At 34.7% G+C, this 17,101-nt stretch overlaps 1 protein-coding gene across 1 annotated transcript in view; it reads left to right on the top strand.

Moving 5' to 3' along the window:
- LOC136035786 (voltage-dependent calcium channel type A subunit alpha-1-like) overlaps positions 1–15,883 on the top strand; it is a 192,280-nt gene extending 176,397 nt beyond the window's left edge. The window contains exons 24-25 of the mRNA XM_065717760.1: positions 5,700–5,857; positions 10,435–15,883. Coding sequence (XP_065573832.1) covers positions 5,700–5,857; positions 10,435–10,994 — 718 coding nt within the window. The 3' untranslated portion in view covers positions 10,995–15,883. The remainder of the gene's footprint in view (positions 1–5,699; positions 5,858–10,434) is intronic.
- Positions 15,884–17,101: the final 1,218 nt, after the last annotated feature.

Here is a 17,101-nt window from a genome sequence, read left to right as displayed (position 1 = left end):
TAAAAAAGGGTCGGGATTGTATTCAAAGTGGGTGGGCTCCCGTAGAAGTGCATATAGCCTCATTACTAAAAAGGTGCTATTTGCATACTGGTACGAATGCTAATACTGCTACTACAAATATTGATACACACAATTACTGAACCTTTGAACAATAATGAAAAGTTGATACCTCAAAACTTTGTTTGAATGTTTGTCATGGGAAATAATGGGCGTGGGGGGTCTCTCAAATCACTTTGACTTTTAAAAGCGACACTATGGCTTCCAATTTAAAATCAAATGCGACCCATCTAAATTTAAATAAACCATCCATTCCCTGAAAACCTTATATACCCCCTGGGCATAACTTAATGGGTGTGGGCATAACTTAAAGCCCTTCTCCTAGGGCTCTGGGGGGTTTTGCCAACGCTAGAGGCATTCTTGTATGTTCTTTGGACTAATTTAAACCAAATTTCCTTCGTAATGTTTAAATCAGATACATTTGGTGAAAAGAGGGGTAGTTGGGTGGGGGACTACTTGACCTCCATCATTATCGACTCTTAAAAGGGAACTATAACATCCAATTTCAAGGAAATGAGCCAACTCTAAAGCTTTTACAACAATGCCTTCCATAAATGTCCCAGGGGTATAGCTTACAACCCTTGCCCTCAGAATCTGGTGGTTTGTATCAATCTCAAAAGCCTTGTTATATGATATTTGGACTTTTAAATAAACGGACTGTCTCAAAATATCTATTGATACCTGTCGAGAAAACACGACGTGTTTGTGTGTGTTTTTAGGGGGAGGAAAGGGGGTAGCTGCGCTCTGGTCACTTTGACCCTTACAAAGGGCACTAGAACTTCTGATTGCTAATCCAATGAGTTCCCTCCAAAGCACATACAACCGCCCTTTCTATTAGAACCATATATGCCCCCAGGGCATAACTTACAACCATTTTCCTCAGATCTTTAGGAAGGAGGGGAGGAGCTGTCTTCCTCACAGAGATAATTTCAGAAGACATAAACTACGATGAACGAACTTGTTATATCCAAGTTTTGATTGGAGGTGTTAAGGGAAATGATGAGCTTGGATCATCTTGTTTCTTAAATGAACACTATAAATTCCTACTTCAAATCAAATAAACCCCATCTGAAGTTTATACGGCCTCCCATTCCATAAAAAACCTTATATACCCTCTTGGCATAACTTACAACCCCAAGGCACTGGGGTTTTGTCACCCCTAGAGACATTTTTATATTTTGTTTGGACTATTTTGAAAAAATTGCTATCTCATAATTTCAATTAGATGTGTTTGCCGAAATGGGGAGTTGTCGGGTGGTCAGGGGAGTGAAAAGAGGGGCTTAGGGTCAATCACTTTTGATGCCTAAAAAGGATCTAGAACTTCCAATTGTCAACCAAATGAGCCTCTTCTAAAGTTAACAACCATCTCTTCCCAAAAAGACTTAAATGCCCCGTGGAATAACTTACAACCCTGACCTCTAGGCTCTGGTGATTTATGACAATCCAAAAACTTTTGTTATATGATCTTTGGACTATTTTGAATAAAACGGCAGTCTCAAAATTTTTATCTGATATATCTCTGGAAAACATGACGTGTTGGGGGGGTAACTGCATTCTTGTCACTTTGCTCTTAAAAAGGGTACTAGAAATTCAAATTACCAGTCCGATGAGTCCCCTATGCAACCACCCTTTCTATAAAAACCTTGTATGTCCCCGGGGCACTACTTACAACTATTGTCCTGAGGGTGTCTTCCTCAGAGACATAATTTTTAAACTCTTCAACTACAACGAGCAAAATTGCTATCTCAAATTTTGATTAGATGTCTTTGGGGAAATGCTAAGCGTGGGGCTATTTTGCCCCACGCTAATTGCAAGTTATATACACTATAACTTGCAATTTCGAATCAAATGACGCACATCTGAAGTTTATGTGACTACTCATTCCATAAAATGCTTATGAGAACCTAGGCTATGAATTACAACCCTATCCCCAGGGCACTGGGGGTTGTGTCAACCCTAGAGGCGTCGTTTTAGTTCTTTGGACTACTTAGAGCAAAACCGATATGTCACAATTTTAATCGGATCAGTTTGGCAAAGAGTGGTAGTCAGGGTAGAGGGATAGCTGCCCTCTATCACTTTTGACTCTGAAAAGGGAGCTAGAACTTCCAATTTTTGTCCAAATGAGCCTCCTCTAAAGTTTCTACAACCATCCCTTCCATAAAAACCTTAAATAACCCCTGGGCAAACCTTACAACCCTTGCCCCTAGGCTCTGGGGTTCGTTTTAACCTCAAAAGTCTTGTTATATGATATTTAGACTATTTTGAAAAAAAAGGCTGTCTTAAAGTTTTTATTAAATGTTTTTTGGACAACACAGCGGGTGTGGGGGGGGGCGTAGCTGCACTACGATCACTTGCCCCCTCCAAAGTTTATATGACCTTAATTTTTTCATAAAAACTTATTTGCCCCCAGGGCATAACTTGCAACCCTTGACCTGAGAGAATTTCCAGGCCTTTCAAATACGTTGGCTATCTTAAAATTTTGATTGGAGTTATTTTGGGAAGTAACGGGGGATCATTTGCTCTTCAATCACTTTCCAATAATAAGAAGGACACTAGTCCTCTTAATTTCCAATCGAATGAGCCTTTTTTGAAGTTTCTGCGACAATAAATTCTATTAAAAAAAAACCTTGCACGACCCAAGGGCATAACTTATAACCCTTCTAAATACTTATAGAAAATACATGTAGTTTTAATTTAACTTTTCACCTTTCTTCAAATCATGCAGGGAGATTCCTCTCCCCCATCCCGTGTAAACTTTTCCTGGAAAATTACTCCTGGAACTTTGCATGGAAAATTCTCCCCAAGGAAAAATCCCCCCGCTAAAATATTTTGTAATTTTTCCCAACAATAAATACGATACGTGAACAAGACGTAGCTAGTGTAACTTACAGTTTTCTACCCGAGGACTATGGGGAATACTGTCATCCCCAAAGGTATATATCCTAGACATTTCAATTACGCTGAATCAAATGCATATATCAACATTTTGATCGCATGTCTTTGGGACAAAATAGGGCATAGAAAAGGGGGCCAGTTCGCTTTCCAGTCTCCTAACCACTTAAAAGGGCACTATAACTTTTGATTTTTCTTTGAATAATCCCTATAATTATCTCCTTGGACCATTGGCTCGATTCGATCATCCCTGGGGAAAAAAAACGGATAAAAACTCATCCCTGATATTTCCTTTGTTAAAAAAAAATAAAAATTCCGTAGTTCTATAGATGAGAGTTTGAGACACCTACGGTAGGGTTCTCTGATATCCTGAAACTGATAGTGTGGTTTTCATCTTTGTGAATTCCTCCCTTTTGTGAAAATCAGGCAGATTTTCTCAGGCTCGTAGCTCATGATAAGCAACGTTAAACTTCATGCATGTCATATATTTGGAATTAGCATAAAAATTCAATTCCTTTGAAGCAACTATTGTTTAAAAAAATTTTTAAAGAGTTTCGGTTACCATTGTGCCGTTACCACGAATTGTTAGATGCGGCCAGTCTAACGGGCAGCCAAAATCTATGGCCTGTCATTTAAGAGTAATATGTGAATGACCTTAAACTTTTTAAACCTTGTATAGATTAAATAAAATAAAAAAGTTTTTTTAACTGAAAGTAAGGAGCGACATTAAAACTTAAAACGAACAGAAATTACTTCGTATATGAAAGGGGCTTTTTCTCCTCAACACCCCGCTCTTTACGCTAAAGTTTGACTCTTTCTCTTAACTCTACTTAACTCACTTAACTACTTAACTCAACAGTAAAAAAAACTTTAGCGTAAAGAGCGGGGCGTTGAGGAAGAGAAACCCTTTCATATACGAAGTAATTCCTATTCGTTTTAAGTTTTAATGTCGCTCCTTACTTTCAGTTAATTTTTTTTTAATTTATGGACGTTTTTTAATTAATGCATGTTTTGATCTTGGCTCTCTGCACATATATAATTAAAACGAAATATGCATATTAATTTTTTTGCCTAAATTGCTTTCTCATAGTTTTAATCGGAAAATTTTGAGAAAAAATGAGCGTGGGAGGAGGCCTAGTTGCCCTCCAATTTTTCAATTACTTAAAAAGGCAACTAGAGCTTAAAATTTTTCACGAACGTTTTCATTAGTAAAAAAAAATACGTAACTTACGAATTAACTTACGTAACGAACTTCTATATTCGCATGTTTTTATTACGTATATGAGGGAGTTCACCCCTCCTCAATACTTCGCTCTTTGCACTAAAGCTTATATTTTGTCCCAATTCCTTAAGAATGACCCCTGAGTCACAAAGGCCGTAGAATAAATAGTTGAAATTACTAAAAATACTTTAGCTTAAAGAGCGAGGTATTACGAGGAGGTAAACCCTTCATATGCATAATAATTTCTGTTCGTTTTAAGTTTTAATGCTGCTCCTTACAGTCGAAAAAACTTTTCAAATTTATTTCTTCGTTGTTTTTTTAAATAGTGCTAGAAAATCCTGCGCTCCCTTCATTGAAATCCTCTTCCCCATGAAAAAATTCTTCCATGGAAAGATCCTCCCATTTGACCTCCTCTCAACCCCCCCCCCCCCCTCCAAACCAAAACAATCCCCCTGAAAACGTCTGTACACTTCCCAATAACCATTACTATATGTAAACACAGGTCAAATTTTGTAACTTGCAACCCCTCCCACAGGAACTGAAGGGGAGTAAGTCGTCCCCAAAGACATAGATATTAGGTTTTTTGACTATGTTGAATAAAATGGCCATCTCAAAATTTTGATCTGGTCACTTTGGAGAAAAAGAGCGTGGGGGGGCCTAGGTGCCCTCCAATTTTTGGTGACTTAAAAAGGGCACTAGAACTTTTAATTTCCTTTCAAATGAGTCCTCTTGCGACATTCTAGGACCACTGAATCGATACTATCACCCTGGGAAAAAAAACAAACAGAAAACGAAAAAAAAAACAGGCATCCGTGATCTGTCTTCTGGCAAAAAAATGCAAAATTCCACATTTTTGTAGATAGGAGCTTGAAACTTCTACAATAGGGCTCCCTGATATGCTGAATCGTGCTATTTTCATTAAGATTGTATAAATTTTAAAGGGTGTTTCCTCCTATTTTCTAAAATGAGGCAAATTTTCTCAGGCTCATGACTTTTGATGGGTATAACTAATTTTTATGGGTAATAACTTGATGAAACTTATATATTTAAAATCAGCATTAAAATGTGATTCTTTTGATGTAACTATCGGTATCAAAATTCATTTTTTTAGCGTTTCGGTTGCTATTGGGCCGGGTCGCTCCTTACTACAGTTACCACGAACTGTTTGATAGTAATTGGGTATTAACTTCAAACTTACAAGAGATCTTCTTGGATTTTTAAACTACTCTATTAGTTGAGGTTTGTGGGGTAAAACTAGGGCCTGTCAAGTTTTCTCTAAGTGGAAAATCCGAGACACTCAAACTCTCTAAGAATGAGAATCTAGCCTTTCTTCTAAAATAAGGGCTATTGGTTATTATGAGAGGCGAAATATACCATAGAAGAGGTACACGCCAAAAAAGGGTACCAAAAAAGCGTTCAAATAATTAGAGAAATTTCCTAATAATCATAAGTAGCGAGTTTTTTTGGGTTGTAGAAACACAATGTGAGTAAGTATACAATCATTAAAAATTGAAAATGTCTATTTTAGGTGGGATAGATCTCCATCTGTACCTCGTCGATCTCCATCAGTGTCAAGACGATCACCATCAGCAACAAGAAAACCTCATGATATTGGCTTTAGCGATGCTGTTGAGGACCTGGTTGAAATCGTCAAACATGAAACAAGTAGACGGGGAAGAGCCAAAGGTTGAAAAAAATTTCTTTTATAATTATTTTACTATGCCTGCTGTCAATGCAGTGCTTTTATGAACATCCCTGAGGACTCCCATTGGGGAAAACTTTGGGGAAAGCACGATGCTAGAATACATCAGAAATGATGTATGAATAATATATTCCTTTATAATCATTTTACTATACCTGCTGCCAATGCAGTGCTCTTATGGTCATCCCCCGAGGACTTCCCTTGATGAAAATTTTGGGAAAAGCACGATGTTAAAATACAACAGAAATAATGTATGAATAATATTCCTTTATTATCATTTTACTATGCCTGCTGTCAATGCAGTGCTTTTATGGACACCTCCCAAGGACTCCCCTTGAGGAAAATTTTGGGGAATGCACGATGTTAGAATACATGAGAAATAATGTATATCTTCAAAAACTAACCAGAAAATATATGAGACAATTTCCTAGAAATATTTGTGATTCCCCTTTCCTAAATTTTTAAAGCTCACGTCTATATGTAGTTCATGCAGTCAATATGAAACCCGTACTAAGAAGAGGTAAAGAAATTAGAAATTTTTCACAGCAGAAAAGTTTACTATGTCAATCCCAAAATTTCTACTAGCACACTTCATATTATTTCATATTAGCATCCTTTATGTTAACTACCGATCAATATACTCTATGTTTCCATTATCAGTATGAACGTCATCAAATATTAATAATTTCCAAGATTAACATCCAATTAACATCTCCAACATTATCAGGGGCGTAATTTCGTCAGATTCATGGGGGGGGGGGCAAATTTAAAGCCAATTTACCCAAATCAAGTGGAAATGACAGTGAAAACTGAAAAATGAGTCATATAGTATATATGGCTCACATAGCTTTATATGGATTTATACAGCTTCATATATATATATATATATATATATATATATATATATATATATATATATATATATATATATGTATATACATATATATATATATATATATATATATATATATATAAATATTTATCTATATATATATATATATATTTATTTATTTATATATATAGCTTTATATAGCTTCATCTATATAGCTTTACATACATGGCTTTATATAGCCATATAATGTCAAGAATATACTAAAGAAAACTGGCCCGTTTCTGTTGATGCTTGAATTATGCATGGGGGCCAGACTGGGGTCAGGGAATGGGAGCGGAGGCAAATTGATGTCTCGTAGGGACATTTGCCCTCCTACCCCTTATTCATGGCACATTACTCCCTTATACGTTAACATAACCCAATTAACATCCTCCATATTAACTTGCACCAATTAGCCTGTTTATGTTAATATCCTTCGAGTTAATATCCATTGAAACTTTCCTTATCAGCATTCATCGTATTAATATTTCACATATCAACATCCTCCAATGCAAAATTCTTCAATTGAGTGTTCTCCATTCAGTATGGCGAGAACGTTGTCTCCATATTAATGTTGTCCATATTTGCATTATCCTTATTAACATAGTTCATAAGAGCATGCCTTAAATTCATATTTTTGAATTAATCTCCATATCACCAAACTCTAAACTATCGTCCCTTGTTTAAGATTCTCCACTTTAACATCCTCTTTATTAACGTTCAAGTATGATTCTATAATTGATGCATACATCTTGAAATTGACATATTCAAAGCTCCGCATCTCCTATTAAATCTAATTTTCTCAATTCAACGTCCTTTATAAAAATATTCCTCCATATTAATATTCTCCAAATTAGTATTTTTCAGTCAATCTCTCCCTATTACACGCTCTTAATACTGCCTATTAATAAAGCATTCTCTAATTACGATTGTTTATTTGAAGTTCTCGATATAAACATTCCCAAAAGTATTCTAATATTCAATATTCAATATTGAATATCCAATGCTCAACGTCCAAACAGATGAGTAAATGCCTAAAAAATACGTACTTTTGTTCACCAGATGTGCAGTAGATTGAAGTAAAAACCAATTTTTCAATTTTTCTTTTATATTTTTTCTGCTATGTATCAATGTAACTGGTCATTTTGATGTGTGACTGGCTATTTCTTTAACGTAGCTCATATTTTTTTCTTTGTTATTGAAAAATTCGGCTTTATGAATGGATTACCCAAAAAACTTTTTCTACAAATTAAGTTTTTCAAATAAAAGTAAAGAATTACATGAAACCAAAATGAGCAAAAATAAAATCAAATAATATACCAAGCGTTAAACAAATCAGCATCAATAAATAAATGAAATCTAAAACGGACAGAAATTACAATAAATAACTGAGTCAAACTCAAAATGAGCAGAAATTAACATGAGTAGGGCTCAAAACCCCTATACCTTCCCAAGGCCAGAACATAATTTGCAATTTGCTGAAAAAAGACAAATGAATTTGCATTGTCAGTTTAATATATATATATATATATATATATATATATATATATATATATATATATATATATATATATATATATATATATATATATATATATATATATATATATATATATATATATATATATATATATATATATATAGTTAAAAATATCCCTTCCATAAAAACCTTCAATCCCCGCGGCATATCTTACAGCACTTGCCCCCAGGTTCTGGTGTTTTCTATCAACCACAAAAGCCTTATTATATAATCTTTAGACTTTTTTGATTGAGATGACTCACTAAATTTTTTCGCTGTGTTTCAAGAAAATGCCATATATTGGGGGGAGATAGCTGCCCCCTGATCACTTTGACTCTTAAAAAGGGTACTAGAAATTCTCATTACCAATTCAATGGGTCTCCTCCGAAGTATGTACGACCATCCGTTTTATAAAAACCTTATATGCTCCCAAGGCACAACTTACAACCCCTGCCCAGAGAGCTATGAGGGTGGGGTTGTCTTCCTCAGATATATGATTTCCGGACCCTTCAACTAAAACGAAAAAAAAATACAATCTTCAAATTTCGATTGGATGTCTTTGGGAAAATGATGAGTGTGGAGGTATGGGACCAGTTGCTCTCGACTCACTTTTGACTCTTAAAAATGGCACTATAACTTTCAATTTTAAGTCAAATGAGCCCCAACTGAAGTTTATATGACCAAGGTTTCTATAAAACGTTGTATGTCCAAAGGGCATACTTTACAGCTGTAGCCCTGAGGGCGGGGGGGGTTGTTTGTCATTCTCAAATACATAATTTCTGAAACTTTTAACTACTTTGAAAAAAATGGCTATTTTAAAATTTTGATTTGACGTATTTGGGTAAATGATGGGTATGGGCTGGGGAAGAGTGCCATTTGCCCTCTGATCACTTTTGACTAATAAAAAGGGTACTATTCCTCTCAAAATCCAAACGAATGATCCTTTTTGAAATTTCTACGACAACCTTTTCTGTAAAAACCTTATATGCCCCAAGGGCATAATTTATAACTCTTGCCCTAAGGGCTCGGGGTGGGGGTGTCATCTGCAAAGACATAATTTTCAAATCTTTCAACTACGCTGTAAAAATTGCTACATCAAATTTTGATAGGAAGTGTTTGGAGAAATTATGGGTGTGGGGGGGCATTCACCCTCCGATCAGTTTTGACTGTTAAAAAAGATACTAGCCCTAGAACTTTCAAATCGAGTGAGCCTTTTTTGAAGTTTCTAGGAAAATATTTTCTATAAAAACCTTATATGCCCCCAGGGTTCAACTTACAAGTTTTGCCCTTGAGGGCTATAGGGGTGTTGTCATCCTTAAAGACATAATTTCCAAACCTTTCAACTACGTTGAAATAACTGGCTGTTTTAAAATTTCGATTGGCTGTGTTTGGGTAAATGGTGGGCATGGGAGGGGAGTTAGTTGCGCGCCAATTACTTTCGACTGTTAAAAAGGACATTAGACCTTTCAATTTCCAATCAAATGATCCGTTTTCAAAGGTCCCACAATAACTCCTTCGACACAAAGTACCCTGGTCTAAAACAAACCAAAAAATAATACATTGTGTAAATATCGTTCTTTATTTAGGCATCGTCATTGCGCTGCCTAAGATAGTAACGAACGAATTCTCTTACATTCGACCTAATCTGTGAACAATTAAATCAATTCATTCCACTTTTTGCATATATTCCAAAAAGTGAGTTTAAAATTTTAGAACCATTATAAAATTTACATAGAGAAACAGTCCTCCGACTTTGGATTTTGTCGTCTTCCTTGTTCTAGTTTTGAAGAATATCTTTTTAAGTATTTTCATAAAGAAATACCTTTTAAATTTTTTATTTAAAAAATCGATAGAAAACATTTTACCTATCTTAGTTTTTTCCTCCACCATGTCTGGGCCTTGTAGAAATGGTCTTGATAGTGCTTATAAATTGTCTTTTAGATGGCATGACGGTATTAATCGAATTTAGTTGCAGCACCGGTCGAGCTTTCTTGATTTTAAAATATAGGATATTATATAACATACTATATATATATATATATATATATATATATATATATATATATATATATATATATATATATATATATATTACACAAACTCATCTGATTCTATGAGGCAAGAATGATATATCCATATCTATTCTCACAAGATCTTTTTCTTTTTTTCAGCTAAATTGCGTGGTGATGAATTTCATATATCTCCTCCATCTCACAGTCGCCACCACTCCGCCAGGAGAAGTCTTCATTCACCCTGGCACCCCGGTCTTAGATCAACATCTTCAAGTCCTGACCAATATGAGTCACGCACTCCTAGTCCTGAAGGCCACTACAGCCCACCAAAAAGTGCCAGAAGACCACCAGAGTATCAACATAGCTACCCGTATCTGCCTCAACGACGAGGTGCTGGTAGAAAACTACCTGAAATTCCTAAAAAACCTTCTAGCTTGAACATAAGATCAAATCTGCCACACAGACCGGTGACTAGAATGGCCACATCGCCATTAAGTGCATATAGAGCTGAACTGCCACCTATACCACGGAATAGGCTTATGCCAAGGCCTGAGCCATTAAGCTATGAGCAAGCACTTCAAATAGGTAGGGGTAATGGGAGACAGCTCCCTTCACCTCTGCCCAATGGTTTCAAGCCCCACCCTGAGCGGAACTCTCCAAACGGGAGTAGGCCCATCATAATGAACAATAGTGAATCCGATGAAGATGACTGGTGCTAGCAGTCTTACTGTTCATCTATCTGATGTCATATATCTTAAGGAAGAAACGAAGCTTGATAAATAACGTCATCCAGTGTTTGACAATTAGTTCCTAAGCTGTTTCCTATAAAGGAACATTGACATCACCAAGTGCACACATTTTAAATCACGATTGTGGTTTTAAATTCAACCAAAAACAGTCAATTGTTGACAACGCCTCAATTGCTGACAATACCATAAAATATGTTAAAATGAGAATCATGTGTTCAAAGAAAGCAATGAGCATACGTTTTCACAAGCAAAGGCCATTGGCAGCGACTATTTAATAAGTGGGGTCCAAAGCCATTTTATAGTTGATGTCTTATAATACACTCGGTAGTTTGTTTTTCATTTCTTTTTCTTCTACGAGTTAAAAAAAATATTCAAAAGACTATATGATCTCAACCAGGGTATTTCTGAAGCTAGGGGGAGAGTAAAGTTATCCCTGATGTGGCGTCAGTAGGTTTTTTATTTAAATTCTTTTTTGAAAAATAGGTTCACTTGCATTAGTAGGGAGGGGGAGGCAAAACTGAAATTGTCTTAAACGTAGGAAAACTTATCTAGTCCTTTGGACTAGGTACACCAGTTTGAGAAGACTTACTGAAACAGGAGCAAAATGTATGCCCTAATACTATTCAAACCAATTGTATTAATTGTATAAATAAAAATAATAAAATATAAATAATAATAATAATAAATATAAAAACAATAAAAAAATTAAATTAATAAAATTAATATTAATATTAAAAAGAAAATTTAATATTCGGTTGACAAATATAATGTTTTTTAGTAGTTTATTGGAAAATATTTAATTGGTGAGCCCCCTGCCCCTCTTTGAGCAGTGTCCCTTGTATTGGAAAGATTTTTTTAGATGTTACACATATTTGTAGTAAATTTAAAAACGATACATGGAAATGAGTCCTAAAATATCATCGATCGTGTCATTAAACAGGACTTAAATTAAGTTGAGCAATTAATTTTTTTTGGAGCGATTTTTCCCCTCTGCCAGTTGAAGCCCCCAGCTCAGGCTAATGTAATTAAAGAATAATTCTGCTAAAAATTGAAAATAAAAATACCCTATCCTAGTAACGAGGAAACAGCTTTTTTTATGTAGTTATATTTTTAACAGATTTAATGTTTGTGTTAGTTTTTTCCCCAAGGTGAGAATCATTTTGATGATTAAACCAAAATTTTCTTATAATAAGGTTCTCAAAATTTGTTAATGTTACTCTTAAAAAATTGAATCTTTAATGTATAATCACAAAAAATTTCTAATCTAAGTAGTAAATACACTGATGAAGAAACCCTTCCCTCTCCATTGTTTATCCACTTAAACCAATCAAGACCTTAAGACGTGCTGAGTTCATTCCCCTACGAACTTGGTTAATTAAATCCTTATATTTATTCACTTCGACATAATGAAGACTAATCGACTGGACAAATCAAAGAATGTAGACGGGAATAAATAACAAATACAAAACACAATTACAATCTTAGCTCATTTTCCCTTAGCGAAAAGGAGAACGGAAATATTGTTATAGAAAGTTATAAAAAGTTTGTAATAAAAAGTTGTTACAAAAATTGTTATAAAAAGAATTAGTGCACTACCCTGACGAAAAAAAATTCTTTTCAGTCTGGCCACTTTAAAAAAATATGCGTAATATTTCACTTATTATAGGAAAATATTTCACTTATAATATATTTATATAGGAAAGCTGTCGTATTTAAGTCATTTCATGTTCACAAAAAAAGAAAGAACCGTGAGAACTGAAAATTTTATGCAGCTACGTCTTTAAAAAACACGACCCTAGTCAATTTCTTGCTCCGTTCTGAACACAAATAACGGAGTTAACAGGCTTCGCTAATCAGAACAGAGAAATATCTCTCTTTACGTGTTAACCTGGCATAAACGGTTGAATGAAAACAATCAAATAATTTCTCTTATGTAAATTAAGTTTTCCTTTTCTCAGTCAAGCGCCACCTATTTGGACCTTAAGGGTCTATTGCCGTCATACTTACTTACTTTTACTTACATTAAAAGAGGCCTTTATTTGGTTTAAATGAAAACGTCCAGAAAATTGAACTGAACATCCGGAATAAAGAGGAATACCATATTCATTTTTGTGAAAAATTAATTTTCATTTGACGACATAAAATTTGGACTCCTGCCAGCACATAGTGTTTGATTGAATGGGCGAGAAACTTCTATCTTCCTTTCTTCTTTAATTTTCGCGCCAAATTTTGTCTTGTAAATATTTTAAGTGCATTTGATTTAAAGAAATCACGTGCCATCACCTAAGTCTGTGATATTTCACGTTTCATCTTTTGAATATTTTATCTTATTCGATATAAGCGATTTACCGATCAATGGGGATGAATGGGAAGAATTTGGATAGCGTAGGCTCTTACCAGGGGCATTCATTATAGTCTGTGAAATGATTATATTTAAAGTGGCTTTCACTTATGCTATCAGGTTAAGTTATGCATTATTCATTATACTCTGTGAAATGATTATCTTTAAAGTGGCATTCATTTTATTCATTCATTCATTATAGTCTGTGAAATGATTATCTTTAAAGTGGCTTTCACTTATGCTATCAGGTTAAGTTAAGCTAAATCCAGCAAAACTTTTTACACCAACTGTGTGTTTAAGCATTCCAAGGCTACTTATCCGACAAGCCAGATTACTTACCCCTTGTGTTTGACGAGACCTAAATGACCTCAGAGGTATAGAAGTTTACAACTTGAAACAGTCTGAATTAGTAGTTGAATAAGTCACAGCTGCTACTTTTAAGGTCTTAAATTCTGTTGGCGTGAAAAGTTTGACTTCCTAGTGTTAAACTGCCACAAAGTTCTTTTTAAACTGTGTGCTAAGTATATCTGACAAAATACAGTTTCAAAGTTTGTATAAGCTGTGTTTCTGTATTTGCACTAAAAACCTTTCTCAGTAGGGCTGTTCCATCTACTTTCTCTATTAAAATTACCTACAATTGGTCGAAACTTCAAAGCTTGAGCTTTTGGTTCCGTTTTTCTTACTATTTTCGTTTCAACACTCAACTATGAGTGATTACTGCCTACCATGGCAGCTGATTCGTCATAAGTGATTGTAAGCACAGACGTATTTAAACCAAACTAGGAATCAAAATCTGTTAAGTTCAAGTTAAAGAACATAAATCATTAATATGCGCAGAACAGACATCTAGGTCTTGTGCTATTTGTCATGTGTTTAAACCAAACTTGGAATCATAATCTGTTAAGTTCAAGTTAAAGAACATAAATCATTCATATGCGTAGAACAGACATCTTGGTCTTTTGCTACGTGCTCTTATGTAATTTGGGATTTTTATTTAAATGAGAATTTTCTATAGTTATTCTTTTCTTTGTATCGTTTGTGATGTTATATTTGTTCGTTTTTTTTTTCAAAATGTGTTAAGGTTAGTTCTGTTTCTTTGAATTTTTTTTCTGTTGATAAAGGCTCTTGGATGTGAAGCCGAAATATTCGAGTTTTTCATTTTTTATTATTTTTTTTATTGTTTTTTTTCTACCTTCCTGTTTAAAAAATATTACATCTGTTTTTTATCTTCCATCTTGTTTCAATTTGAAAATGGAAAGGCAAAAATTTAGAGGATGGTCCAAGAAAATTAGAAAATTTTCGAAGTGAAAGGATGGAACCGCCCCGGGGTTTTGTATAAAGTTTGAATTCTTGTCTTACGCCCAGCCTACCATATAGTCATGTCTGTCGACGAAATTACAAAATCGACGAAATCACGAATCGATGAAATTACGAGTGACTCTATGTGTACAACTCGTCATTTTTTGAGTTGAATAAGCTTTGGGTTTCAAACGTCGTAAAATTTATGAGTAACGAACAGAATTACGGGTAATGTTACGACGTTCGTTATGAATTTATAACGTTTGACTAAACTTATAACAGTAGATAGCGTATAACCTTAGACGTATAACATTAGGACTCATAACGTTCGTAATACGTAACGAATTAAAACACAGTTTTTGAATATAGCTTAGAATAATAGTTTTAATATCCATGTAATGAGTCTGAAAAAAAAAATGCAGTACAAGAAATTCTATTTGTAGAGAATAGTTGGGAATAAAGTAGGGATGATCACTTTTCAGACCAATTTTGTGGCATTTAATTTTTACTCTATTTTGAAAGTAAGAAAAAAATAATGTCATTGATAAATGTTGGCTTTATTTTGACCGTAGTGACTATAGTTTGGCTTGGGCATTAAATAAAAAGTTATTTCAACTTGAGAATTTTTATTTACTCTCATTCGATGTCAAGTCATAAATATTAGTCTTGATTATAAGATCGACATTGATATCCAGAAACGTAAATTTAAATATTCTCTTGCAACAAACTGCTATGATTTACGTAAGAATAACCCTGCATATGTTATTGAAATAAGGGGTGGATCCAGGGAATGCTTGGTGTGGGATGTACCCCCACAGAAGATAAGAAACTGCACTAATTATAGGGCTATGGGGGCGAAAAATACCAATAGAAGAGTCAACCTTTGACTCGTGTTCCTAAAAAATAATTCTATATCTGCTTTTGATGGAAAAGTTCATGTCAGTGATCCACTTTGTTGGATTCATTCTTCTTCTTTCACATTTTATTTTCTAAACACAAGACACACAAAACAAAACATGTCAGGACTATCATTCAAATGCAATACTGTTTAATTTTGTCACTATTCGTAATTGTATTTTTTTGTCAAATTGTACATTATTTTTATTGATATTGTTTGTTTGAATCGAGAGTGCATGTTGATTATATCACAATTTTATACGATGTTATTTTGCTTTCTTTCGAAATTCTACTGATACTTGAATTAAAATTTTTCTTCCAATGGTTGATTTTTGGTTTCATTTAGCTTTATTATTTGACTAGATAATTGAATAATCCAATGACAGTTCAATAGCTATTTTATCAATTATATGAAAGCAGTATCTCCTCAATACATTTAGAATGAACCATAACCACCTAATCCTTTCTTCTTTGAATAAATCAAGATCAAAAAAAATTAACGGAGATTCCCTGAAGACGCAGCTGCTACTTATTTTTTTCAAGACACAGGTACTTATTACGTAATAAGGATTGTTTTCTAAAATATGCAGGTGGTTTTTTCGTAACAGAGTGTATTTTTTCTTTTATTCTTTAAAGGTTTTAGGACCACTAAAAAAATCCTTCAGGGCCTCCGTCAAACAATGATTTTATTTGATTGTTTGAAAACCTATGACGGCCAAGAAAACATCTTCAGGGTCTGCTTGTGTGAATCTTCAAGACGCCGGCCCTAGCGAGCAGTTCCAACGGGCCCCTAGCACCCTTTTTCATCAGGAGTCTACAGCAACCAATGCAACCGGGGTTCCTAGCAGTCAATTCTATCGGGGTTTTAATAGTCAAATCCAACGAGGGTCCTAGCGTCCAATTTTACTAGAGCCCTAGCATCCAATTTCACCGTCAAGACGTTTCTTATGACATTTTTCTTCGAAACGTTTTTTAATGAATTTTTCTCAAAGACATTTTTAAAGACGTTTAAAGACATTTCAAGAAGTTTTTTTCATACATTTTTCTATAAATTTTTCTTTCGATCTTAAGTAATAGGGAATGTTTATCTGTGTTAAAGATAACGCATTCTCACATGACTTGTTTCATCAGAGACCCTGGAGAATCCCCGCTTATACCAAAGAGGGCACACATGTAGGGTGTTACGCAATGGCAGCATATACGTAGGTGCTACGCAATGGCGGTGCGCAGGTGACTGCTACGTAATGATGGCGCACAGGTGGGAATGCTATGTAATAAAGGCACACACGTAGGATGCTAGGTAGTGATGATGTACACGTCGTATGTTACATAATACTTTAAGAGATTTCATTTTCTTTCAATCAGCTCTTTCTTTTTTTCTCAGGGCCCCTTATAACCCAAGGATTTTTGTCCTCATAAGGATTCGGAACAAATCTCCACTCAATGGAATGGAGCGCTAGACAGCTGGACCAAGAAACCCTTTTAAGAGCATCCGCTTGCATGTCTCTGTGTCGGTCTTTGTGTTTTGTGTGTCTGACTT

Source organism: Artemia franciscana, chromosome 14 (assembly GCF_032884065.1).
Source record: "Artemia franciscana chromosome 14, ASM3288406v1, whole genome shotgun sequence".
NCBI classification, from domain to species: Eukaryota; Metazoa; Arthropoda; class Branchiopoda; order Anostraca; family Artemiidae; genus Artemia; species Artemia franciscana.
The sequence above is the reverse complement of the archived record's forward strand: the minus strand, read 5'-3'. Positions and strand labels throughout refer to the sequence as shown.